The 27,169-nt window shown below is 45.2% G+C and overlaps 6 protein-coding genes across 9 annotated transcripts; 3 read left to right on the forward strand and 3 right to left on the reverse strand.

Moving 5' to 3' along the window:
* Positions 1 to 64: 64 nt before the first annotated feature.
* Positions 65 to 1,306, reverse strand: LOC111064831 (glutaminyl-peptide cyclotransferase). Its single transcript, XM_022352630.2, has 4 exons — positions 798 to 1,306; positions 628 to 738; positions 362 to 572; positions 65 to 296 (listed from the first exon to the last, which is right to left on the reverse strand). Exons 1-4 carry the CDS (start codon positions 1,290 to 1,292, stop codon positions 118 to 120), a joined length of 996 nt encoding a protein of 331 aa, XP_022208322.2. The 5' UTR covers positions 1,293 to 1,306; the 3' UTR covers positions 65 to 117.
* A 171-nt stretch (positions 1,307 to 1,477) lies between these two features.
* On the forward strand, positions 1,478 to 6,871 carry LOC111064832. Its single transcript, XM_022352631.2, has 8 exons — positions 1,478 to 1,580; positions 4,615 to 4,953; positions 5,529 to 5,652; positions 5,735 to 5,820; positions 5,888 to 6,046; positions 6,117 to 6,200; positions 6,287 to 6,506; positions 6,592 to 6,871. Exons 2-8 carry the CDS (start codon positions 4,879 to 4,881, stop codon positions 6,735 to 6,737), a joined length of 894 nt encoding a protein of 297 aa, XP_022208323.2. The 5' UTR covers positions 1,478 to 1,580; positions 4,615 to 4,878; the 3' UTR covers positions 6,738 to 6,871.
* Positions 1,508 to 3,853, reverse strand: LOC111064827 (beta-alanine transporter). Of its 2 annotated transcripts, none has more exons than XM_022352624.2 (3): positions 3,694 to 3,853; positions 2,824 to 3,629; positions 1,508 to 2,745 (listed from the first exon to the last, which is right to left on the reverse strand). In XM_022352624.2, exons 1-3 carry the CDS (start codon positions 3,795 to 3,797, stop codon positions 1,559 to 1,561), a joined length of 2,097 nt encoding a protein of 698 aa, XP_022208316.2. In that variant the 5' UTR covers positions 3,798 to 3,853; the 3' UTR covers positions 1,508 to 1,558. The 2 variants fall into 2 exon arrangements, with proteins under 2 accessions (XP_022208316.2, XP_022208317.2); XM_022352625.2 differs by having other exon boundaries at positions 3,714 to 3,821.
* An 8,720-nt stretch (positions 6,872 to 15,591) lies between the features above and the next one.
* Positions 15,592 to 24,521, reverse strand: LOC111064763 (xenotropic and polytropic retrovirus receptor 1). Of its 2 annotated transcripts, none has more exons than XM_022352527.2 (6): positions 24,294 to 24,521; positions 16,891 to 18,079; positions 16,632 to 16,826; positions 16,262 to 16,431; positions 15,889 to 16,131; positions 15,592 to 15,829 (listed from the first exon to the last, which is right to left on the reverse strand). In XM_022352527.2, exons 1-6 carry the CDS (start codon positions 24,444 to 24,446, stop codon positions 15,680 to 15,682), a joined length of 2,100 nt encoding a protein of 699 aa, XP_022208219.2. In that variant the 5' UTR covers positions 24,447 to 24,521; the 3' UTR covers positions 15,592 to 15,679. The 2 variants fall into 2 exon arrangements, with proteins under 2 accessions (XP_022208219.2, XP_022208218.2); XM_022352526.2 differs by lacking the exon at positions 24,294 to 24,521 and adding an exon at positions 18,527 to 18,736.
* Positions 19,438 to 21,011, forward strand: LOC111064771 (motile sperm domain-containing protein 2). 2 transcript variants are annotated; one of them, XM_022352543.2, is made up of 4 exons: positions 19,438 to 19,669; positions 19,733 to 20,190; positions 20,250 to 20,735; positions 20,803 to 21,011. In XM_022352543.2, the coding sequence occupies exons 2-4, from the start codon at positions 20,103 to 20,105 to the stop codon at positions 20,952 to 20,954; spliced, it is 726 nt and encodes a 241-aa protein (XP_022208235.2). In that variant the 5' UTR covers positions 19,438 to 19,669; positions 19,733 to 20,102; the 3' UTR covers positions 20,955 to 21,011. The 2 variants fall into 2 exon arrangements, with proteins under 2 accessions (XP_022208235.2, XP_041450075.1); XM_041594141.1 differs by having other exon boundaries at positions 19,438 to 20,190.
* LOC111064767 (motile sperm domain-containing protein 2) lies at positions 21,355 to 27,161 on the forward strand. The gene is given in 7 exon segments (XM_022352537.2): positions 21,355 to 21,717; positions 22,385 to 22,870; positions 22,935 to 23,164; positions 25,383 to 25,455; positions 25,655 to 25,758; positions 25,825 to 26,151; positions 26,216 to 27,161. Coding segments are annotated over 7 exon segments (1,953 nt in total). The 5' UTR covers positions 21,355 to 21,626; the 3' UTR covers positions 26,858 to 27,161.
* Positions 27,162 to 27,169: the final 8 nt, after the last annotated feature.

The following is a 27,169-nucleotide window of genomic DNA, read 5'->3' on the forward strand; positions in this document are numbered from 1 at the left end:
GCTAATACACGAACCCAGCGATCGCTCCGACCACGAATAACATTTAATGGATCTCCAGAGATTGTTTGCATTAATCAGATCAATTTATATACGGTTTATTGCTATATATCCACACACTTAACTATCGACACGGAACGTGGTGTCATCATCATGACTCTCCAGGTATTCGTACACAAATTGACGTATTATTGAGTTCATATTGAGAACAGTTGGCCAGTGCAAGTGAGCCGCATTGTCCGCGGCAGTATGCCACACTTCCGGGTATCTATAGGGAGCCAGATGCATCACCGGAACACCTGGGCCACACAGGATAGAATTCTATATTCGATAATCAACTCAAATGAAATAAATCAAGAGTTACCTTCATCGAGAAATGGATAATGATCGTCGGGCAGATCAGTGTCGTGGTCCTTTAACTTTTGGAACAGCAAATGGCACTGGGCCAGCTGTCCCGATTCCCGCAAGTTCAGCTCAATCTCTGTCATGCGATTGTGCAGGCCATAAGTGCTGTCGTAGTGACTCATGTATGCCTGCGCCGGAGCGCCGATGAAGTTCAAGGCAATGGCAACCTCCTAGGGGGAAGATCTTCTAGATTATTTCCTCTCGATTCCGATTCAAGTCACTTACAATGCTCTCCAAGGGTAGGGTCTCCATTTCGACAAACCGCTTGGAGCCGCGCAGGACATTGGAGTCCTTTGGATCGCTCGGCATTGGCTCATGACCATCAAAAAAGACCAGCTAGAAGGAATATTAATTACCAAATGGGATATGGGATGTCATGGAACCAATGAACATACCGCCAAACCAATATCCATTCGCTTGCGCAGCTCCTCCCTCAAATACGGGCCCAAAGTCTTGGCCATGTTAAGGAGAATGGCACACGGTACCGCCCCATCGGTGGCACCCACAAAGCCCTCTGCATTGGTCAAGTATTCGGTATCGTAGTGACAGCAGAGCAGCAGGAAATTCGGTGCCTCCGGGTTGATGGTGCCCATCACGTTGGTAAAGGCCACGCCATCTTCAAACTCATCCCGTTCCGTGTGGAATCCCAGTTCCCACAGCTCCTGCAGGAGAAAATCGCGCACCTGCGAGTGCCCCAAGCTGCCGGTCCACCGCGGCTTGAGAATCATTGCCAGCGTGGCATTCAAGTGATTCTCATCGTTGGTGAACCGAGCCGATGGCTTCACCACCACCCAGTGCATCAGCAGAAAGTTGATGAGCAAATAGAACAGGCACACACCCGCCACAATCCAAGTAAACATCGAAACGTGAATCTGCTGCCTGTCGGCCATGAGCCACAAACTGAACTGTCACTGCCCAGCTAGTGTCTGGCTGGCTGCGAAAATGTTACCGCACATTAACGTGGAACCGATGCATTGGTCAGGGCAGACATAACAGCGTTTCCTTTAACAAAATCGAATGCGAATCGGGTTTCTTTTTTAATTGAACTTCACAAAGGTTTCCCAATCCAAAACAAACGATTCTTTGAACAAAAAACTAACTATAAACAGCCACAGATAACGCCGAAGCACCCAAAGTACTCTGCATGTTTTATTTATCAATTTTTACCATGCTCAAAGGTGTGCGTGTGAATCATTTTCTCTGTGGCTAGCGTGTCTTGGCTGGAAATCTGTGTCTTTCGCGTGCCTATCCGCGTCTTCGCCACTCGATGCATTCTGGTCGAACGGAACTCATCGCGCGATATCGTCCGCAGGCTGGAGCCCTGATGCCACAAACGTTGGGGTCTCTTCACCCGCTTTGCGCCCGGACCACAGCAGGGCCCGTGCCAGATACGCTGCTCCCGTCCAAACTCGGCGCCGTCGCTGAGTGTCTGGGGCAGATCATGGTAGAGGGTCTCGGGCAAAAAGAGTGCGAGAATTCCACCCAGAAGGCCGAGGATGCCCAGAATGATGAGCATGAGGGAGGTGGAGACGCTGGAAAGGAAGACGACCGGTGGTGACATCATCATAGCCACAAAGCCCATCGTATGAATGAAGGACACGCCCTGGGCACGCACCACAGTCGGTAGCACCTCGGCCGCCCACTGGAGTCCGATGTTGTAGCAGATGTTCGCGAAGAAGCGTCCAGCCAAAGCGGCACCAAGCATGTGCCTGGAGTTCTTCATGCTGGCAGCCACGAGGCTGAAGATTCCACTCAAGCTGGTGAAGACAAAGGCGCACCAGCGACGTCCGAAGCGATCCAGAGTGAGGATCACGAGAATGTTGCCCGGCAGCTCGGTGGCGCACGCAATGCTGAAGAAGACAAAGACATTATGCAAGTCCAGGACACTGGCAGCCCGCACATGTCCGTCGTAGAGCAGCGAGATGACCATCCAAATGATGATCATGAGCACCATATAGCGGGCCATGCGCGGCTTCTTGAAGATCGAGCAAACGGTGAAATTTCGCCCCTGCAGCTCCTCCTTGTAGAATTGCTGGCAACTGAACTTGAAGTGATCGAAGACGCCGGGAGGCACCGTCTTGTTATTCCGCCGTGCCACCCGCTTTAACAGCTCCATGGCATTGTCGATCTGACCGACCGAGACCAGCCACCGCGCCGATTCCGGCAGCAGCCAGAAGGATAGCAGCGACAAGCTAATGGGTGCGGCACACAAGGCAGAAAACGTGCGCCAGTGGTAGGTGCCCAGGGCCAGCCAGGGCATCAGCATGGTGAAGGGTGCGTAGAAGATGGCCAAGGACATGTTGGCCACAAAGGTGCGATACTTGGGACCCACGTACTCGAGAACTGAGGACACAGAGAGGCAAAGAGAGGCACAGAGTGGTTAGAATGCAGCTAAGGAATACCTTGAACTCTGCTGCTTACCCAAAATGTAGATCATGGTGAAGCAAGTATCGTAGGAGGCACCCACGAGTAGGCGCGTGGCAGCAAAGGCCGGAAAGTTGTTGGCCATCGCGCTGAAGATACTGCCAACTAGGGCGAGGAAACAGCTGCTGACCAACGCCGAGAGGCGGCCACATAGATCGGCAAAGCGTCCGTAGCCCAGACCGCCCAGAATTGAGCCCACAAAGAAGATTATCTGCGCCAAGGTGGCATAGTAGTCGCTGTCGCAGACCCACCCGAACTCCATGGTGGCCGAATGGAACGGCATTTCCACATGATCGAAGACGTAGCCATTTTTGCAGGGTATCGTTGGCCATGTCGAGTTCAGATAAATGGTACGATTGAGGGCAAAGTGAATGGCCGTGTAGTTGGCATCGTACATGAAGCAGTGACTGTAGGAGCCATCCTCCTCCCGGGGTATGGAGAGCTGCTTGCGCTCTGCCTCGTCAGCTATCAACGCCAGCTCGGGCACAAAGCAGTAAAAGTTATGCGGTGTCAGCGTCATGAATATCTGACCCAAATACACGAAGGCGGCTATGAAGGAGAAGGGTATCATGAACAGGAACAGAAGCTTCTGGAACAAGCCAAACTCCCCAATCATTGGCAGCAGATCGTCAAAGTCAAGGAATTGTCCCAGATCCACAAACGCCGAGCTCTGTCGCGATATATTGCCCGACCTTGAACCGGTTGAGGGAGAATTCTGATTCGAATCGAGCCTGTCGTCATATTTCACACGAAGCTCCTCCAGTGATGGACCAGCCTGTTGGCCTTTATTCTTAGTTTTCGATCTATTTGAATGCGATTTGTATGGGACTGTTATGGGACTTATTTCCAAAGATTGTATCGATTTACCGTCTTTTATTATTGGATACCTCGCTCTTATCTCTTTTGTTGCCATCGTTGTCGTCTTTATTCGGATCGTCCTTGTCCTTGTCCTTACTATTATTATTTTCCATATTTGGGTGAGAGAATTTATCTAGAATGACAGCTAGAGCTGACTCTTTGATTGTAAACGAGAAAAATCGTAGCCTTCAGCCTCACTTTGAGCCACTCTCGCAACGTATTTGCCTCTTAATAGTTTAAGGCTTTCTTACCCTCCTGAATACCCTTTATTCGGGATGACTTGGAACCTTTACAGGCCACTGCATCGACTTTCTTTCCTTATCATTTCCGCAAGTGGAGCCCACAAGCCCGGCGACTCACCGACGCCAACACCAGACCTGCGGCTGACTCATCGTACCTCCTGCAGAGCAAGCACTCTTGACGTTCATTAAACGCTTTCCCAAATCCATTCAAGAGCTAATTCTTGGCCGTAATTTGTGGCCGTGGCAATGCCAGCAGAGGCAACTTAGGTAGGCCACAGCCACAGGATGCAGGACGACTGTAACCGCCTGTTGCTGTCGGCTTGGAATGGCGGCGCATGCGTCTGCCCCAGACTCGCGACTCACTCCTCCTCCTTTGTTTTCGAACTTTCATTCATAAAAGTGATGGAATTTTTCGAAATCGGAGCCACATTTCTTTTCCCCCAGAAGGAGGAGCGTCTCAGTCCTGACGCGACTTTCAATGGCAACGGTTCGCTGCGGAACGATTCGTCCTGAGGTCCAACACTTCTGGCCACATAAATATGTCCGGTCGTGCCACATAAATCAGTGTCATAAATCTGTCTGTCTTGTATATGGAACACTAGAAGGAATTATGTGTCAGTGTCCCACGATAAGCGAGGCGGCGGCTATGCCAGGCCACAAAATATCTTAGATTTATTTATTTGCGTAGCCGAGGGGGTGAATTGAACAGCGAAAGTGAAAAGACAAATCAAGAAATTCCCCCTAAAACAAATAAAGAAACCAAAAAGAGAAACAACTCCAAGCAACCAAGTAAAATAATCCGTTTAGCGGGAAAAGGATACAGAGTGCAGACCCCTCAAGCGCGAAAGTGTGGAAAGTCGCAGTAAAAGTGGCGGCTGCCGTACTCCCTCTGGTCCTCTTGTAATGGTGTTATCACGGAGAAAGTGAAGCGAGAGACAAACGCCACTCAACGATGGCCATCTTGGAGTCTTGTTGCTTCTGGAAGAATGTGCGGATGGGCAGCTTCGCCTGTGCCATCTATACATTGGTAGGTGCAGACATATTTCTAAATAATTTCTAATTCTCAGTTGAGCAATTACTTATTAATTAATTAATTATTAATTATCCAAATGAAAACATACAATTAAACGAAAATTTAAATCTAAGCTCATGAAATATATCATAATTCCCAAGAAGAAAACCTTTAGCTATTCTTGCAGTGCAAACTGCTTAACAAAGCTTACAAAAATTCTTGGAGGGAACTTACCTACTTACCTCTATCCCATACCTTAATATAATACATATAATTCTCAGAATAAACGTGTACGATTATAGGCAGAAAATGGTTTGTGAAGCCATTCCAGAAGTAGTCAATGAATTGCATTAGCTTTAATCCAGGAAACCTTCTTATATTTTCTTGCCTCTTAATCGAAAGCGGTCAAAACCTGCTTAATTACGTGGGTTATACGAATTCCTTGAGCAAATATATATTGTCATAGAGCCCACTCAAGTTTCAGGCAACGCGAGCCATTACGGTGGCACTCAATTGTCACTTGAGGCATGGCGGGTTGATTCCTTGCACCCAAGTTTATGCCCTCATTATATGTACATTATACAATTCAGATTTACTTTGGCTTCTCGACGTTGATGTTCCTGTTCTATGTGGGCGAGGAGCAGGAGTTTCTGTTGGGCCAACGCTCAGAGCCCGCGGGCGAGAGCATCCTGGAGAAGGGCGATGTGACTGTAGGTAAGGTGACTCCCTGAACCATCCACCCCATCGAGTAGCAGTTCAATTACGTGTGATTTATGCTCATTTTTTTTGTTTGCAGTGACTGTGATATTCAACGTTTTGTTTCTATTTTGCTCCGTGCTGATGGTGATATCCTCGGGCCTGGTGCTGGTGGGTCTCCGTAGGGTGAGTGGATACCTGAGGTTATGTACCGCCGCTCGAGGCAATACCTTTGCTTTTGGGTCGATTGCAGAACAAGCGTCAATTGCTGATACCCTGGATCTGCTTCATGCTGGCCGACCTGCTCATCGAGTGCTCCCACCTGATACACCTGACCCTCTCCCGCCGCGTCATATTCGATCCGATTGTGGGCTTCATCTTCACCATAGACTTCTTCATTCTGTGCCTCAATGTAAGTCGAATTTAGCTCTGGTTAATATAGCACTCTGTGGCTATTTCCCCTGTACCCGAACCCCTTGCAGCTCTACTGTCTGCTGTGTGTCATTTCCCAGTACCAGGCGTATCGGACCCAACGAGCGGAGCAGCAGCAGAACCCCACCACATCGGTAAGTATTTTGTGAATGTGTTGCACGGGCCCCTAAAGTATGCTTACCATCCATCCATCCAATCCCAAAATTTCATCAAACACAAGCCTATTGTGGTATTCACAGCAGCCGAGAAACTAAGCAAATCCCAGCAGCAGCAGCAACAGCAACAGCTGCAGCATCAGGCCCAGCTCCTGGGCGAGGGAACCGGCAATGGTAAACGGCAGTCGCGCCGTCTGCTGGGTGCCGCCAGTCCCCTGATCACCTCCCAGCGGTTGACCAATTTCTCCACCATTACCGAGGAGGAGGAGCAGCAGTCCCGAGCAGGTAACCGACAGCGATTTATGGTCTAGATACGGATATTTTCAATTATCTGAACATGTAACAATGAACCTTCATCCTCCATCCACAGACCACAGCAATGGTAACCTTTCTGAGTATCCCGGCTCCAGTGTGGCGCAACCGGAGCTGTACATGGACTCGGGGAATGGAGAGCTCCAGGTGGAAATGCCAATAATTACTTTGGATCCTGTGGCAGTGGCAGCAATTCAATACTGAGCTTAGGTAATGCAAGTAACCCAGAACCCACCCAGGATACAATTTAGCCAGCAATTGCAGGAGGAATTTTATTCCGAGCTGAGATATTTTTACAAATGATTGAGAGGAGACGTGAGGCGATGCGATGAGAGAATAAAAAGGACAATTTCCAAGAAAAATAGTACTGTGCATTACATTCGTATTTATTACTCTTTGTGCTTCTGACGCATGGATTTCATTTGCCGCATCATGCAGAGGCGGCTCCTCTTGGGTCACGTTCTTGGAAAGAGCATTCAAAGAGAGCTGCTGCCCAAAGGCAATCAAAGGGAGCAGAGATTCAGGAAGAGAAAGGGGCGAAGACAACCCTTGGTAATTATTTTTTTGCATGTGGCACCATGGTGCGAAATGGGGATGTGAGCTGTGTTTCAGTCAGCTCTCCACTGCGACCAAAGAAAACTATTTACGCATTCAAGTAAACAAACCCGGGAGTCCGAGAAATTACAATAATTATTCAAATGTCGGAGCTTCACCCCTTCAGACAGCCGGAGGCCAAAGGGATGCTAAAAAAACAGACCACAAACTCAAAAATTATACAGACTTTAAATACATAATTAACTGCCGGTTAATGCTGACTGGAGCGGCCACACAGACCCCTACAGGATTGACTACTGCTCGAAGTGGTTCTTAGTTGCTGGCTGATTAAACACGAATTATATTTTGAAAGCGTTAATTAAAAACCCTTCTTCGGGCTAATAAATGTTAGTAAGAAAGGAACCTAAATGAACTGTTTGACCCTAACTTCATTGGCACACAAACAGCAGCGTCATTAAAAACCAATTAATCACTCGACCAAAGTGGCACTCTTAATTAAACCCTCAGGTGGTGTAGTGTGTGGCGCAGGACAGGGCCGACTAACAAGGGATAGTTGATCCTTGAAAGCGGATGCTTGGTTCTAGGATTGAGTGGGGCTCATGGCCTCCACACACACACACACACACACACACTTAGAACTGTCATTGACAGCATCAGCAGAGGCAGCAACATCGAACAGCAGGTACTACAAAGTGTGGACCAGTTCCACGCAAACAGTTGCCTAGCTCCTGTCGGCTGGAAAATGGCACTGTTGTGGCAGATGCTGCTGCTGTCCCCCAGGCCAGGATGCTCTGATGCCATGATGGTAGGATGCGACTGAAAATAGCAGGGTCAAAGGTGGACTACATGAACAAAGTGAAATCGTTGTCGGAGACAGAGACAGAGCCAGAGCTGTTATTACTTTTGTGAAAAGTCGCATTTTGTGCACAAATATTGACACAATCCGCAGGCACATCATTCCCCCTGGCAGCAGCCAGCTACAGAATGAGCTACAAAGGCAGATATATATCTGGCTTAATGGATTCCTAAGTGGCGGAATGCACTGCGAAGTCAGCTAGACAAATATCAAATTTCCCCGGCAGCCAGCAAATTCCTGGACAAACACTGATGATTAACAGCATGGAGTGGGATGCTGCATAGAGCTGTCGAATACTGTTTTTTTTACCAATACATGTCTGGCCAATAACTGTGCACTCTGCTGCTGGAGCAGCCATACCATATATTTTCCAAATTGCCAGATTGCTTGTGGCCTTTGATGGCGAACGAAAATATTTCTGACGCAGCATGAGGCGCATGAGAACAATCGCTGGGGCCATTCAATTAGAACGAACCACGGGCCATGGCATGTTTTACCAGATTAAAGAAAATCTGTTAATTAAGTCGAACGATGTACGCGGATCTGTGTGGTAGTTATGCAGGAATGCACTCTATGTCCAATAACATTTTAATACGATGAACTATGCACTTCCAAGTAGAAGTTGAGTGTTTTTTGCGACCTCTTGCGAATTTCCTTCTCGACTGTTGCATTCGTGGAAAATGCCAGCGCTGCATCCTGCCTCAGCGGTTCTAATGGGGGAGGGAAATAATGGGGTACTGTACGTACTTTCAGTTTTATCAGCAGTCAACAGTTGGCTGCCAGTCACCAGCCACTTGGCTCTTTAAAGTTGTTGTTCTCTGGCAATTAAGAGGAGCCACAATACCAGAACCCACAGGACTGCCACACGACCACACACACACACGCACAGTTGGCAATAAGCAGCTCACTTATCCACACATACATACATATATAGCAAAAAGGAGCGCGTTCTCTTTATCTAATTGCTAAGATGGCTGCTACTACTCCTCGTACTGCACTACACTTGGTTCCTGGTGCCTCCTGTCTGTTGGCAGGATAATGAGTTTTCCATTAGCGCCTGAGTGCGTCAATGGCAATATTTGCCAAGCGTCTTGACTGCTTAAGTGAAAATTCAATTAAAGCATAAGTGAAATGGAATTCCTTAGTCACCAAACCCCGGCGAACGTGATTGGCGTGCAGTCAAAGTTGTCCCCTGGTTTGCCCTGGCTAAATACATCTTTGATGAGACCCGAACGAGGCAGAGTTTGGCAACTCCCTACCACAGCAGGAGGAGCAACAAAAGCAACAACAGCAACAAAGGCTATCCAACTTTTTCTTTATAACCATTCATTCGGCAGAACTTATTTCCTTAAGGAAATGGGAAACTTATGGTAAAACCACATGTGATGCGAGATGGGCCAAGTTGCTTTGTTAGTTTCCACAGCCTTGAATTAAATGTTTAAATTTCGTTTTCCAGCACCACACGCACATACAAAGCCACGCACAAGTATTGACAACTTTAAGACAAGTTAAGGCATAAAAGCTGACAGGACTTTCCTCGCCTGACTGCCTCACTGCCTGACGGCCTCTGCCTGTCTGCCACAGATCCCTGCACTTCTGCCTGATTTATGACGACCCCTCCGAGGGGGGTATGTAATATATGCGTATGTTTATTTAAAAAGGCAAAAAGTAAACCGAAATTGTGGACAAACTTGATGTTTGACGAGAGGCAAAAGGCACTTTGTCACTCGCTTTATTGCGTATACGCCGTGGCGTATGCCTTGTGGCCTTTTTGCCCGATATTTCATTAGAGTACAAATTTTATGGAGATTTATGCGAGCGTGTCGTGTGCGCACGTAGATATACTTTCAATTAGAAAATTAGCATATCAAATGCAGCTAATTGACACACGAAGAGCAGAGCAGAGCAAAGCAGGAGACCATAAAAGATGTAGCCATTCTCAATGAATATTTAAAGCTTCAAGTAATCCGTTGGGCACATTATTGTAGCTTACTACTGACTTTCATTGCATCATAGAGACAATTGAATTGACACAAATTGAGAAATACCAGCATTAAATAGTCATGCTAGGGGACTTAGAGATGTATTATTTAATAACAAAATTCAACAGAGCGTAAACTATAAGCAGCTTCTGGGGACAACTACCAACATAAAGCCAATTTAATGTTGCCTTGCTGCTTTAAAAGGACTCGGAGGAGGCCTAGATGGCAGCACAAATAATTAGGACATAAGTCGGGGAGGCATTCACATTAACGTCTGGCAGTTTGTCAGCAATAAATCCTGCAAGTAAATTATGCGGAACAAGGCCCTGACATCAATCTTACGACCATCCAGATCATACTGGGAGGCAGCTTTGTTGTCACCTCCACCACACACTCTCTTTCAGCCGAAATGTACAGAAATTATACACATGTTTCACATGTGAAGGAGGCCTACATATATACAGTCTGTTGGATGCGTCCTGGAACTCGTAAGCCAATTTTAATTGAGCCTCGTTTTTTCTCACGCTGCTTCAAAGAAAAGGAAAGCCGCGTGTACTCGAAAACAAGGGACAAAACCTCTGACCTTTTTCCGGCTGCAGGAAAAGGGTTGCCGACTGTGCCGCCACAAGGCACAGTCCGCATCGCTGTTGAGGAGCTGTAAACAAGTTCTGTTTTTCCATATAGAAAAAACCTCCTGAAGTGCCAATATTTTTCATATACTTATTTTATGTACTACCTTCCAGAGAGACAAGTTCCATTTTCCTGCACTGTTTTTTTGGCGTAAGTAAAAAAAAATCTTTACCTTTTGTTTTACTCTTGAAGAAGAACCCAAATTGATTTTATTTGCTTTCGCTTTAACCTGCTGTCGGATCCTTGCCAGCCGAGTTATTTTCTTTTCTTCTTTATCGGATTTTTTTTTTATTTGAAACTCGTCTGCGATGGAAATGGAAATATGCAAAGGAAAAAATGAATTGTGGCATTGTTTGCAGATGGACTGTCTATATACTCTGTAAGACATACATACAAACATATGCACATACATACACATGTAAATACTTTAATAAGTATGAACAATATGGGAAAGAGGAGAGTGCACAATAATTAGCACTTTAAGGATTATTTATTCTTTGATATTATGACAATCGAAACCAATTAAAATATATTCGTTTTCCATGGATTAATATGGAAATCATATTCATTTTAAATCTTTTATTCTTCATTTGATGGTAAATCTCCCAATACGCCCCCTCTTTCAAAGGGTACGCGACAGACCTCGGCAGAATTGCAATTGTTGCCAGGACAACGATTCGCGGGTAAATAAATGCACAAAGAGCAGTCCAGGGTGCAAAGCGATGGATACTTCAGCAATGATTCCGAGAAAAACTGGATTCGAGAGTAGGAAATTGAGCAGTCAAATGGTGGACCATAAAGTTTAATTCAATTAGCGAGGCATTTAAATACTTTCATTTAATCTGAGCAAACCAACTTAATTAGCGGAAAGTAAAGGATAACAATGCCAGGGATCCTCTTCCACCAAACTTTCCAATAGTTGTTCTCAGCAATATGAAATTATGGCAAAATCCAAACTAATGTAGTTGGAAAATTTGCGCAAAACTAAAGTTTTCCCCAACACATTAACGGTTTGATGGAAGCGGTGTTTACGCAACTGGCAAATGGTAAATAGAAGCGCTTTCCCCCCATTTCCATGCGAATTAATTGCGCGAATAGCAGCGTGAACTATCCGATAACACAGTCCGTCCAGTCCGTCCGGCACATGGGTTCGGCTCTCTGTGTTGATCTTTCGTTGGAAAAGCCCCAATGTAATTTTAGTTCCATGGGTTTATTTTCTTTTATTTGCATTGGCATTTCACTGTCAAAACTCTGGCATGACAGGTCGCGGGAGTGTCACTTGACATTCATCAAGGGTGGGGTGGGAAAAGGGAGCAACGCGTTCCCCCTTTGAATGTCTCATGGGAATGTGAATCTGTCCCTTGGGTTAGGTACGAGAAAGAGCATCATGTGGTAAATGGAAAGTTATAATAAACGATAAATCGACCAAATGAACTTGAGACTAAGCTGGGTTGACAATTGACGCACTTAAAAATAAGTAGAAGAAAAAGGCTTACAGATGAAGATGCTTCCCGTACATTTTATGGAATACAATTTCGCATTACTCTGAGAAGATATTTATAGGCGATTCAGGACTTGGGAAGTGCACTTTACTGAATATTTGAATGGGTTTTACGCGTCCGTTGGGTGACATTTGCGGATGCCATTCACTGGCGACCGCCTCCATTAGTTTCAATCAAATTTCATAAGCAAACAAGAAAGACCAATAAACTGATATACGAGTATTTATATGTATGAAACCAACAGTATGTGTGTGGATATATAGTATATTGGCATTAGCATGCAAGATAAATAATAAACATATTATAAATAGCTTTTTCCCTTGTGCCAGCGCTCCCGACCATCAATCAATGGCCAAACCACGTAAGAACCTGCTTCTCCTGCTCCTTTGGCTTTATTTTACTGAGCACATAGTACCACACGGATCAGCCCGAATGGCATCGCATTGTCGAAATAAGATTTATGCCACCCCTATTTATTTGGGTTATCCATATATTTGCACACCACATTAAAGCTGATACTTTAAAGACGGGAAAACTTTCGCACAGCTTCTGGGAATTTTCGTTTTGTTCCTGTCAGGCAGCCTGTCAGAATGGGTTTCATGGTTAATTAAAACTCGTTCGGCACTCGATTAGCATATTGAATGTCAATCCAGGAAGCCCCTACAGCCTCCAGTCAGGACATCCATTGTCAGAGGCTTTAAATTAATTAATTAACTTTCGATGTAAACATTTATTCAGTCAATGTCGTCGTGGCCAATGGGCCAATGAGTATGAGTGATGCTATGGTTCTGTGGTGCTGCGTTGCGGGCTATGTAGTTTGAGTATTTATGAGCTCAATTTTATATTAATGATATGAACGGATGAGATATCCTCCACCTGGCCATCTGATTATAAATATGGCTCCGTAGCTGGTATTTTATTGAGGCTCACTCTCAGCAATTTATGTGAATGTCTCAGCAGGCAAACACAAGTAAAGCAATCAAAGGCAAGCCATTATTACCGAAAGATAAGGCATCCGCAGCATCAGCCTTTGATTAGCTCCAAATAACGAGTAATTTTATGTGTAAATGCTGTCTAGGGTGAGTAATCACAGGCTTGCATTCAGTCCTTAAACATGGACAGCTTGTCTGTGCAGTGCACACCCACGCGTACATCAATGCCAATGCCATTCCAATCTACTGCGGAATGTATGTCCATTCATCCGCAGATGCTTCTGCAAATAAACATGGGATTTTAAACAAAATACACACGCCGAACATGTCGTATACATAATGCGTTTTGCTCAGTTTCCTTTTCGATGGCGTTCAGTGGCAAAAAGCAAAGCAAAGCAAATCAATTGCAATCAGCACCAGAAACCGAAGCAGCAGCAACTCCAACAATGGATGAGCATGCAGCAGCAGCAGAAAAAAAGCTGGAAAAAAGCAAGAATGAGGATGCAAAAGTGTCAGCACGAAATTGCGTATACACAATGTGGGACAGCAGTTAGACATTTTTGTGGGTGTGAAAAGCCTCCGCCTGAAGACATGTCAAATCAAACAAAACCTCCTTTGACAGCGGCAACGAACGGCGGAACGGAACCTAAGAAAAAAATTGTAGAGGATAGAAGGCGGTGTCAGAGCCACGCTGACATGAGGGTGTATATGCTGTTCGTTCACGTACGTAAAAGTAAAAGGCTTTAAGCACATACAAAAACATGAACAACTTATTGTGTTATTTTTCAGGAACATCGGAGCACGCGAGCATTCTTTCATTTACCATGAAACCAGGCAGATGCCAAAGCTCTTATCGTATGGGTCCATCTAGAGGTCTTTAGGAATTAAATGCCGCTAAATAATGGCACATCCCTCAGGCTAATAAAAACACTCTCGCTCTATCTCTCTCTCTCTCTCGAAAAAGGGTTTACTTATCTCTCGACAGAGCTTGGGGGAAAAACAAGCACTCGTCCATGAGAGATTGGCATCAAGGCATTTTGGTATCGTACGACATTTTCCATCTAGAGACTGGCTAAAAGGAAAATTCCCCATCCGCATTTCTAATGCCTCACGCATTGCCGCTTTTGGAATTGCCAGGCAACAGAATTAAACACACATTTTTGGATAACAGAATTATATGAAAAATGTTTCATATAGTAAAGTTGAATCCGCGATAAAATCCGCTTTGAAAATGAAACGTACAGCAGGAAAGGAAGCGATGCGGAAAAAGGAAATGAAATGTTTATCTTATAGTAAACCTTTTTTGCCTTTGGAAATTGATAAGCAAAAAAATGTGTATTTAACGTATTTATCTGTGTGCTCAAAGGATTCTGGTGAAATTATGCTTGATCTGGTAATCAATAAGATTGCTTAGCAAAGCGGAAGTTTTATTCGACGCGTCGCCTGTCTAACCATGTTCAAGCATGAGCTGACATTTGCCAGGAATTTCAGACACATGTCAACTGTCGTGCATTTGAATAACCCATCCAAAATATGTTTTTTTTACTTAAATCTACTAAGGGCAATGACAATCGAACAACTCTAACAAAAATATACAGCATTAAAATTGACAACACAATCCCCAGAACACTTAAAGTCTCTGCACAAACTTTTCTACTGGTGCCACTGGAGGGAAGCACGAAAAAGTTGTTTGGCAACAAATTATATAACTAACTTTTCAATTTGTATTCCGAATTTTACCCATTTTATTAAATTGTGTTCGCATTAAATGGAAAAATCATTTATTACAGCCGTTTGGCCATGACAAACCGCAAAAAAGTGGCGGTGGACAGTTGGAGAGTCGGTTCTGCGGTTAGCTCGAACGCCATTCAGTCCAGTCTATGGCATACTACAGTGTGAACGGGCTTAAGGATTGTTAATTGGATGCAATTTAATGCAAAACAGATATGTACTATAGAGAGAAAGTGGGTCTAGTACCTATTTATAACGTAATCAGCAGGGAGGCAAATGCCCTGCCAATTTCTATTAAATATTTATTACGAACTGAAGCGCAAACGCATCAATCAAATCAAGCTATTTCATATTTCACAGCTGCGAAAGGAATTCCATTCCCCGTTTTTATTCCCCTTGGGTCCCTGTCAATTTACTTTAAAGAGAACAAACTGTGTGAAATATAGGCACTCGGCATTGGTTGTCATTCGTTTCAAATATTTGGGACCTATCCCATTAAAAACAGCATAGTAACATCATTAGATACATTGGCACGTGGGCAATATTCAGAATCGAATCACATATGTAGGCTAGCTGGCACTTGCGTGCATGAACTTGCCATGACAACCAGAACAATCAAGTGAAATTGCGATGGAAATGTATTTTTGGGACACACGCAACAAGGCGTACGCAAACTAAATCTGAATTTTAACCAAACATTGTCTTTGCGAATGTGTCACGCAAATTGAGAGCCTTGTCCAGACAAGGCCCCACCCTCGTCCACACATCTAACATATGCAATGACTAGGAGATACTTGTATTCAGTTTCAGTGGCTGCGTAGGCACCAGCACCCCCAATCAATAGCCATTGAGCTAGAAATTCAGGTCTTGTCCGGAAAATGCAACTGTGGGGGGTCTTTATTAGCTCTAACCGAATATTTGTGCACATAGAGATGTTATTGTAATTGGGATTTGGGGCCTAGGAGCATAGGTCCTCTATGGATTCGCCTTGCAGCAGCAGACGTTGTTCCTGCTTGTTCTTTTTGGTGCCGCTTTTGCCGCCTGTGGCTTTGCCACGCCTCCGGTTGAGCACACCATCCGTTTCGTCCATCATTCGTAGGATTGTGATCTAAAAATAAGAGAATACATTTATGTTTGTCTATGAATCCCACCCCACCCTTTCTTTACCTGATCTGAACAATCCAGTGGGGCAACAGATATATCCCGCACGGCCCTGAACTTGCCCACATTGTTGAGATGCTCGTTCTCCAGCCGAAAGTAGTTCCAAATGAAGCGACGGAAAACCTCTAGGGGACTGAGTATGGTCATCATTACATCACCCTCGATGTAGCCAGCCTCGATGAGGCTCATGGACAGGGTCCAGCTGAAGCGCAATATTAAATCCTCAATTATGCCAAAGTAGTAGAACCACTGTGGGGGGGGAGGGGGCGGGGGCGGATAATGAATGTATTGAATGATTTTCTTACGTGCCATTTGGCCAAATATTTATCGTAACCATTATTTGTGCCCCATCCACAAGGGGATACTGGGGGAGACTCACCGTCGATGAATAAACGATTTCCTCACGCAAGAATCGATTGTCGCCCGCCTTGGAATCGAAGAGGCCCCAGTCCATTTTGATGTCCCATGTGTAGGCGTAGCAGGAGGTGAAAATTGCCGCCGTAATCCAGCAATAGAACCATGGATTCTCCTTCGACAGTGGATAGGTATCTGCAAATCAGTGAGACACAAATAAGACAGAGAAATACTACGTGCTCGAAGGCCAAATTTAATCTACATGAATTTGAGGTTGACCATGAAGATGGCTCTAATTGGCACCGGACCGTAGACAACACACATAAAGTGTGTGCCTGTGCCTGTGCCTGTAGTCCTAATGAACTCATGACAATTCGTATAATAAATCCACTTACCCGTTGTCGTATGATATTTGTGGGCAAAAATTACCACAAAGAATGATGTGGCATACTTTGCTGCGTTTACCAGATGCGGAAACGACTCTTTCGTGTCGCGATATCGACGTATGCACTGAGCGAAGCGGAAATAAGCTGGCAGAATGGCCACAATGGGCTGCAGCAGGGAGACATATTCCACGCAGTGGCTGCCAGCTAAGGGGAGGAATCAGAGTTAATTGCTACCAATGACTGACTGCCTCGTGCCAGCTCCACTCACCCTTTCCCGCCTTTTGCCATGTGGGACTGCGACCAAAGAAGCATATCAAAAAGGGTATATCCAGAAAGGCTGGAACCATACTGTTCAGCTGATCGGCCAGCCAAAAGTCAGCGAAATTCACAAAGCAAAAGGGGGCCATGATCACGCGTGCGAGTACGCGCAGCGCCCAGTACCGAGCTTCGTGATGGAACGTCCTCGTGGGATTCAGCAGGAAGGCAACCATCAGAGTGTAGAGTATCAGGGGTGCCGCGTACTGTGGAATGCCCAACGGATCACAGAAAATATAGCTGAGCACACAACAGGCCCAGATGACACCGAACACAGAGGCCACCTCCATGATGTTCTGCTCGGACAGGTGATTGCGCGGATCCAGCTCAAAGATCAGCACATGATTCACCCCTGAAGACCGCCATCCATAGACATTTACGCCCCAGAGGAAGAGGCACTCGATGATGAGGAATGGAGCTCGAAACATCCGAAGACCAACGCGCCAGTTCTCGCCAAAGCCGTAGAACATGGCTGCAATCACAACCGTTATGAAGAGCACCACGAAGGCGCCGGAGAAGAGGCCCACCTTGAAGGTGGTCCACGGGCTCTGCTGTTCTCCCAGCGGCGGAACTCTCAATCGCTTCATGGCCCGCTGTCGGTCCCCGCCTTCGATGTCCTGTGTGACGGCCTGCTCCGTCTCCTGGATGAGCCGATCGATGTCTTTATTCGTATAGAAATGCGCCGCCTCCACATGATCGGTGCGCCACCGTGCCCCATAATCCACGCTAAGCAATTTGTCGTGCTTCTTGAGGATTTTGCGGAAACCCGTAAAATTGAGATTCTGATAGTTCTGGAGCAGTATGAGGCCCAGATAGAACTCGCTAAATGCCAACTTGAGATCCTGTAACTTGCGTGCGGGCACATTCTTCTTGCCCAGCGGTGTGCGTCGCTTCCAGGCCGGCAGCTTCTTTGGATGGCCCATTTCCAGGGCCTCTGTCAGTTCGCTGCGCAGATTGCCATATTTGCGTGTGGCCTCGGCCATCTTCTCCGAGTAGAATGTGTTGATCTTGGCCAGCTCCCGGTCGCAGTAGTGGAAGAACTCCTCATCGAATTTGGCAAAGTACCGCGTGACCATCTCACGCTCCACCAGCTCTGCGGATGGCGATTGCTCGATGGCCGCATACAGCATGGCTTTCATTTCCTGGGGAACATTCAATTTCAGGACTATAATAATTTCTACATGTCTGGAAATCACAATCTGATAACTATTTTAGTCGTAACATAAAAAAAAGCACTGCAGGCGGAAACACTATGTCGTTTAACTTTTCGCACTCACTGTTCTTCCCCATCAACTTTTGCTCTCCTTCATCTACTCTTTGGCCTCATTTTCTTTCACCCCCCTACGTTTCACCGTAGCGCAACACTTTTGTTTACGTCCAGGGCAAGCACAACAGAAGCGCTACCATGTCAGAAAGCTGCACGATGTGGCAGTTGGGCGCCTGCGCCGATTTTGCCGCGCGCCAAAAGCTGTCACTGACAGCCAGCAGAGCAGGTGACAGCCAGGAAAGCACAGCACTTGCCACACAGATACAGATTTTTCCGCACTTGGCCACTTTTTCGGATCGGATGAGAAATTTGTGGCATTTACCTCATAGCTAATATATTGCTTACGCCACTCGGGCGTTATGTGGGCCGTCAGATGCTCGGCGAACTTCATCTTGGGATGATGGTCTCAGTAAATGCTGCACTGCATCCGCATCGGACAGACAGAACGGGGAACGCGAACCACAGCGAGGACGTTGGCTCTCCAAACGCACGTTTTCACGTAAACATCACAACTGGGGCAAAAGTTCTTGGATGTTGGTCCAAAGGCATCCAATAGGCGGGAAAGCTCTTTTTCGATATGTAAATGACTTTTGCCTTGCTCATTGTTATTGCCCCCCCCCCCTCGTTCCGTTCTCAATGTCAACAATCCACAAAAGCTTATTCGAAATATTGACTTCAGAAATTTATTAAATTATCTAAATCCGTGTATAAATCAAGGCAAATAACATAAGTGGAACATATTGCATATTACTTTTTACTTTGGCTAAAATATCATCCCATTTTCGAAAGCACAATAGTGTGCCAAGTAATTAGCAACGGCTTTCAAAATGTACATTTAGTAATTAAGTATTTGCGATAATTACTTGTACTGGGCAAACCTTCGGACTGGCTAAGCGGTCTGTAATACTCCGATTAATGCGAAACTCTATAGCTGATAGTTATAAATAGACCCCCACCATTTATGGTTTTACTGTTTCTTAATCGGATTCGGTTCCCATGGAGCTACTGCAATCAGCAATGCGATTATTTCTATTATTCTGAACAGAATCTTGTTTAGAGTGGCTTTATCTGCTCACCTTTAATCTTGCTTGATGATCTAATGATTTCAAATATACTTCATAAACCTTAGAGTATAAATAGAGTAGCCTTTGCTGAAAGAGTTACTATATACAAATTAAGATTGGAAGTTAGGCAGAAAAAAAATAACTACAAAGCTGCGTGATTCAATGTACCCTCTGAAAGGGTATTAAAAATTATCTCAGTAAACTAAGCTCGTCATATCGAATCGAAGCAAAACCACAGAGAATTTCCACAGTCTAGATCGATAGCTCTCCAAAATTTATTGTACATTCCCATAGAAGTCATACAATATATGCAAGAGGCAAACCACAGCAGCAGCAGCGGTAATAAAAACCGATTCCCAAAGTCTTCCATAAAGAACGCCAGAGGCCCCAAGAGTGAGACGGTTGGTGGGGTCTGTTTGCTCTGCTTATCGCAATTGACGGGGGTTTCTCTCCCCCCTGCACAGACCAGTATCGTACGCTCTGCTCTCACTATCTCTCTTTCGCTGCGGGCTGTGTGCTGTATTTTATATTGATTAAAGAACAGGCCCGCGCCTGCTCGCTGCCCTCCCCACCCGCATTGAGTCATTTACATGATCACTTCGGAACAAGCGGACCAGAGTGCACAGTTGTGAGCGCTTTGTGGCTGTCAGTCGCTGATTAGCCCGCACACTGGAAAGATCACAGTACTACGAATCCGAAAAGTCCAAGTCCAAGTTCTAGCACTAGCGGATGCGATAAGAAAGCAAATCAGTTGGCAAAAACTATCCGGTATAAATCGAAGGAGCGGTTTCGGCGATCATTCATTAAGCTGGTAGAAACCACACAAGAAGCACAATGCCCCGAGGAGTACTGCCAACAGCCGAACAGATTAACGAGGTTAAGACACGGTTTCTACAGAAACTGGAGTCGGAGCCGCCAGCAGGTAAGCGGAAATCGAGCAACGAGTTGCATGTCCACCAATCCTAATCACTTCTGCCCTAGATGCCTTTCTTCCTGAGGACCTGAAGCGCATCACCGACAACGATTTATGGATCACGAAACTGCTGGAGGCCTTTGACCTCGATGTGGAGAAGACCCTTACACGACTTTGGGAAAACTTGGCTTGGCGCCAGAGCTACGGCGTGTATAACATCACCGAGAGCAATGTGAACCAGGAATATCTGCACGAAGGCTCGATCTATGCACACAACAAGGACAGGGATGGCAAGCCACTGCTCATTCTCAGCCTGAAGCAGCACTCGAAGAGCAAGAACCACGACGATCTCATGCGCCTTGTCGTGTACTGGATCGAGCGCATTCACCGCGAGAACAACCTCGAAAAGATCACCATTTTCATGGACATGACTGGCTCCGGGCTGGGCAACATGGACTTGGACTTTATCAAGAACATCATTAATCTTTTTGAGACAAAATATCCGTACGTGCCCAACTATATACTCGTGCACGAACTGCCCTTCCTGCTAAATGGTAAGTTTTTGGATTCTTTTGGTATAATATAACATGACATAATCCCAATATTTGCCTGCCATCTTAGCTGTGTTCAAACTAGTCAAGACCTTCCTGCCCGCCAAAGCCCTGGAGATCCTGCGCGTGACCACCAAGAAGGATATCACCGAGTACGTGGACAAGGACAACTGCCTCAAGCTGTGGGGCGGCAATGACGAGTACCAGTACAAATTTGTCTAGAATTAAACCATAAACTGTATAAGAGTGTGTAAATAATACGATATTTATTGCCTGAGATACTAATTACTGACTGATTACCGATGGTTTCCCTATTCCAAAACCAATCAAAGTGCAAAGCTTTCCAAATGATAAAAAAAAAGCTAAGCGACGCGAAGCTTTGAAATAATTAAAATGCAGCTGAGCATTTGCTCGCCCACGATCACGTTCTATTGCAGAGGCACGGGCTGGAGCTGGGACTGGGACTGCGGCAGGGGCTTGCTACTGCCCTTTTGGGAGGCCTCCCATGCCATCGAGTGTTTTGTGTTGCTGCTCCACATTCGCCCCGCACGCCAGTTGACTCCCAACGAGTCCCAACGACTGGCGATCGTTGGTTGATAGCCACTGTCGACACCGTTAGCCAGTTACCTGCACGCGCTCGTGGAACGCACTTGCACACAGCTCTCGGCCTCGTCGGTGGTTTTGCTCGTACAATATACAAAGTACAATAGCTGTTGGTGGCTGTTAACAACTTATTGATTGGCAGTGAAAGTAGATTACGTAGTTTACTGATAAGACAGAAACAGGATTACAATAGAACACACCGAGCTGTGCGAAGAGTTCAATGGTTAGTCTGTCGACAGTCGTGGCTGGTTTCGAGTGCGGATTTTAACCGAGTTTCTATCCGTTCATACCATGGGCATTAAGGTCAAGGAGGTGACACCGGGGCAGGTTGAGGAACTGCGTGAAAAGTTCAACAGCAAATATGCCTCAACACCGCCAGCAGGTGAGGAATAATACTTAAGTACCAGTGGGATACAAAGTGCAACGTACATACATAAGTCTGTGACTAATGGTTTTTATGTGCTTGGGATTACTATATACTATAGACTCTGTTCCATGTATACATATGTACATATGTGACAGGTTTTACTACATGTTAGCTAGAATTATTGCAGTTTTTGGTGAATCTTTTGTTTATATTCGTACCCCGTGGCGCAAACAAGTCGGTCGGATTTTATGTACATACATATTTCACCGGAAATTTTTGCCTAACTGAATAAATATACAGAGAGATCTGACTGCAATGCACTGAAAGCTGCTTTTGTTTGAACTTTAACTTCAAAATCCAGCTTTGGCTACCTAACTGATTAAATATAGAATGGGGCGTAGGCACTTTTCCTCGGATCAACTAGACCTGCAATTTAGGGTTCATTAGTAATATTTTCTCAGGCGATTGCAAAGAAAACTGAGATCACAACGAGATCGCGTATAAACACAGGTATTATTTAAAATAAGCAAATACATACTCGCTCTGAAATCAGAGATTATAAGATAAAATCAGAGTAGATGGCAAACCCCAAAGGGTTCTGTTTGCCTTCTCTCCAGTTCATATAAACAGAAATACGCTTGCAATAACTTCATTAAACTTGATACCCTGCCTACCCCCCCAGCACCGTTCCATCCGGTTGATATTGATCGCATACGCAACGATCATGTCTGGCTGCAGCGATTCCTGGAAATGTATGATTTGGATATGGAGGCATCCATGGCCAAGCTATGGGAAACCTGCGCCTGGCGCCAGTCGTACGGGGCGAATGATCTGGACGAGAGTAAATTGAACCAGGAGTATCTGAAGGAGGGTTCCGTGTTTGTCCACAGCAACGATGTGGATGGCAAACCATTGTTGGTTTTTCGCGTCAGGTTGCACAGTAAATCCAAAAGTTTGGACGAACTAATTCGCATTGTGATCTACTGGGTGGAGAGGACTCAGCGGGAGAAGCACATGACACAGGTGACCATATTCTTTGATATGGCGGGCACGGGTCTGGCCACCATGGATCTGGACTTTGTCAAGCGTATTGTGGAGACGTTCAAGATGTACTACCCCAATGCCCTGAACTATATTTTGGTGTTTGAACTGGCCTGGGTGCTCAACGGTAAGCAATCAACTTTGAACTTTTACCTAGACATTAACCGCGACTTTCCCCTTCACCATTTTAGCTGCCTTTAAGGTCATCAAGACCCTGCTGCCGCCCAAAGCGGTGGAGATTCTGAAAATGATATCGAAAAAGGACATCGGCCAATACATTGCCAAGGACAACAGCCTGACCAGCTGGGGTGGCGGCGACGACTATGAGTACAGCTTTGTGGCTGAAACGAAACGGGTGGTGGCATCAAAGCCAGTCGACAGCACCGACGATGACCAGCTCGGACTGGGCGGGGACAAGAAGGTGAGTGAGCCACGGACTGACCATACAAAAGATATCAAACACAAAAAAAAATCTCGAACAGTGTCCGGCTTATGGGTGTGTTCCATTTGGTTTTAGCCGGAAAATCTTGGGGTCCTCTAATTGCTTTTCTGACCCGACGAGTCCGGCACGCTAGTGACCTTTGGCTTTCTCCATAATTGATTTACATTCTCGGTGTTTACTATTGTATTGATTTAGGGGAGCGCTGCTTGCGTGTCCTGCGTGTGTTGCCATCGCCTGTCCGCAAGGAGCTCTTCCCCAGTAGCCGAACACTGAGAGAAAAAAAACGGAATAAAACCCTATTGTTGAGCATTTAGCTCAAAGGATAAGCTTGCAGTCAATCCTCCCAGTGTATGGTTTGACTGGGGGCACACATTACTGGCGCTATTTATAGTCATTTATTTGACATATTGTTCAACTTTTGGGGTCGTCGGTCAGCGGAGCGCCGCCAAGCGTAAAACCATTGACCCGTAAAAAGTAGAACACCCATATACAGCCCATGTTAAGTAACTTATAGGGTATTCCTATTCCCCTAGCGAGAATTACACCCTACACTATACACCCACACGCACACACACATGCTATCCCCATTTATTGCACCCGCCACTCATTTGTAACTGCACTTTCATTCGCTTTCAGTTTCAATTCATTTTCCGAGCAACAGCTGGAAGAAGCTGATCGCAGAACGGAGGAAGAGGAAGCTCACAACCAGCTGTGCTTTGTCCAAAAAGCTTTCGTGTCGTCTTGTGTGCTTTTTCATTTGTGTTTTCGGTCGTCACCATCTAGTCCAAATTTTATTCCAACGCACCAACCTCATTTTTACGTTACGCTGTCCAAGTGTTTTTCAAATCTGTGTCTTCATGTGCATCATCTGCGGTGTTTAGTGTGTAGTTGTAATTAATAAACAAAGAGGAGGAGTAAAAACTGAGAGGCGGAAGCTGCATTGTTATACACCCAATTGATATTCAATCTTAAGCCAACATGCCCAGGGTAGGTACATAGCGGCTGCATTGGTATGTGTGTTTGGTACGGTGAAGTCGCGCTATATTATTTGGTCATCAATGGGTGGTGTTATAAATAAAACCTGTATAATCATATGAATCTTGCTTACCGGAACTAGTAACATGTGTGACAGAATTTCAATAAAAAGGCTGGCTTCAGTTGTTCGTTGTATGGCGTCTTTACTGTCTGGTCTGTGAGTGATCATGTGTTGTTTGCGAGTAATGCAAAAAAAAAGTGCATCGAATTGTAATTCAACACCCATTGCGCCTTGGATATTGTGATATGGTCTGTCGTTTATGCAGTTTAAACAAAAGAAGATATTGCTTAAAACGTCGCGTCGATTGTTTTGTTTCATTCGAGGCTCAAGAACTGGTTCCAGGCGTAATACACCCGCTTTAAATTGAACTATAAACTAATTCCAAAATAGGCAATAATGTGCTAACGCTTTTCATAAATTCACTAACGCTTATCAGGGACCGGGTTCCGGTCCGCTTACATATAAACAGGATGACCAATAAAAGGGAGCTCTTAAATTTAGACAATCTTGTAGAGAATTGATTCATCAATCGAATAAAATTATATGTTTAGCGCTGAGGGTCCTAGCTAGCTAGTAACATTAGACCGAATATCAAAATTAAGGAACCTGTTTAAATAGAGGGGTGTTCAGTGGGTTAAGTTCATTCGAACACTCATGATTTATGGTATATATTATAGTATGTAAATCAATTTGTTGGTATATTACGGTATATATTTCTGAGAGTATACGGCATATGTGTATACAATAAATGCATATTTAATCAAAATTTACCAATCTGTCTGGATATAAGTTAAGCGTAAGTGGTGACAAAGAACAAGTTAAGTGTCCAGAGCAAAGGGGTTGATACAAACATTGATAGACCATATAAAGATGTCATTACAGTCGCAGCCTGGCCGTCAGTATCCGTATCCTCGGACTGTTATTGTTTTAGAATCCGATTTACGAGATGGCCTCCACAATACAAGTGGTACCTTCGTAGATGCGAACTCAAGGGTTCTATAATAGGGGGAGAGAGCTCTTGTGAAAAACGCCATTGCCAAGCACGTTCGACACAAAAAGCCTGCCGACCAGTGGGTGGAATAAGTGGGCGTAAAGAACTAGAAGGGCGGCAACGGGCAGTTCCATCAGCATCCATTCTAACTTGCTTTCTGTAATCGACAGGTACACTTTGCCACAACCGCTCCCATGGTGCTGAAGGAGTCCAACATCGGGGACATGCACACCCCAACAGAGGGTAAGAATATCAATCAATCTTTTTGAGAAATCATCAAATCAGAAATCCACATGAACTGCTTATAGTGTCATAAATATAGAGTAGAGTAGCATTTGATGTATCGTCATTTCAGTTGAATCTTTCGAGCGGTTTCAAAATTTTTTTTTTTATTAGATATATTTCAAATTACGTAGTCGTTCATATATTATTTTATGATCAGGCATGTTGCAACTGGAGCAGAAAGAGTTTGTCAACTTCAATCCGAAAAATGCGGAGGCCACGGTGAACTTCAAGTCCATCGCCAAGGTGCCAGTGACCTATAAGGTGAGTTGGTCCCGTCTATATCCCCGTAGCGTTAATTAAATCTATTTCCTCATATTTCATATTCAGATTCAAACCACATCGCCAGAAAAGTTTCGCGTGCGTCCACGATGCGGCATCATATCGCCCAACGAGAACACAGAAATAAGCATTTGGCTAAAGTCGGAATACAAACTGAGCGACGATAGCAAAGACAAATTCCTTGTGATGGCCATGCTAGCCCCTGGACTCTGCGGTGGAGCAGATGTGGCAGACCTGTGGCGAAACAAGTGCACAGGTGGCCCGGAAATAGAGCAGCATCGTTTGGTCTGTCGCTTTGATGATGCAGCATCCAAATGCGCGGGCAAGGCAACAAGCGAAACAGCTTTCGACTGCGGAAAAGGTGGAAAGCCGGACGTAAGAAATTTAGAAATTTCACTAGCCAGTAAAGATTGTGTTATAACCCGTTTACTTATTGCAGTTGCAGACCCAGGTCAAGTCACTGTCCAGGCGCTTAAAGATTGCAAATGGCATCCAGTCTTTAACGTTGCTACTGGTTCTGGTGCTGTGTGCTGCTGTCGGGTTTCTATATTTTGAACATTATTATCCCCCTGGGGCCGGGAGCTGCGGCAAGCAATCTGCCGCTTTTTGTCCCAATAAGCGCAAATAATATTTACTGTTTCCTTGTAATCTGACCAAGCAGGATGAGAAGAAGGTGGCTGATGCCACTGCCAATTACAAAAGCAATAATAACCACGACTGCTATGAACTAGAAAACTACGCATGTGCTTTCGATTTAATGGACCTGGGACTAGACTACAGCGAAGCCAATTATATCGACTGTTTGGAGACCCTCATCCAAGCCCAGCTGCAGCTGAGGCGCAGCTGCAATGCACATCAACTGAGCGGCGGTGTAGTTGGCGGTGGTCATCTGCTTGGTCTTATTGCATTTGCACGCAAATTTATGCGTGTCATCCTCTCGCTATCGCTGCTATGCGGCATACTAATCGTCAGCTTCTACCTGGGCAGTACCTATGACGAAAATCAGGCCGCAACCACATCCCTAGCCACCCTCGACTCAGGGGCCGCCGGAGGCAATCGTCGACAGCCGTGTTATTTGTAGTCTAGCCAAAATCACTATCGACTATGTACAATATGCTAAAAATGCGTTCTAAATTCCAGTTATATGATATTCAAATATGAGTAAATGGTTTATCCTAGTTGCCTCTCTTAAATTAAATACCTCCCACATTACCATCAGCAATCTCTCTCCCCGCTTGAGCCAAGAATTTATAGTTTTATAGGATATGTCTTTTGTAAATTATAGACCTGAAACATTACGGAGTAAAACAGTTAATTAGTAAGTAAATCAAATCTAAACTTGTTTCATTTGTCCATTTAAATACAACATTTACTAATGTTTTGTACTTGTCAA

Source organism: Drosophila obscura, unplaced genomic scaffold, assembly GCF_018151105.1.
Source record: "Drosophila obscura isolate BZ-5 IFL unplaced genomic scaffold, ASM1815110v1 contig_208, whole genome shotgun sequence".
Classification (NCBI taxonomy): domain Eukaryota; kingdom Metazoa; phylum Arthropoda; class Insecta; order Diptera; family Drosophilidae; genus Drosophila; species Drosophila obscura.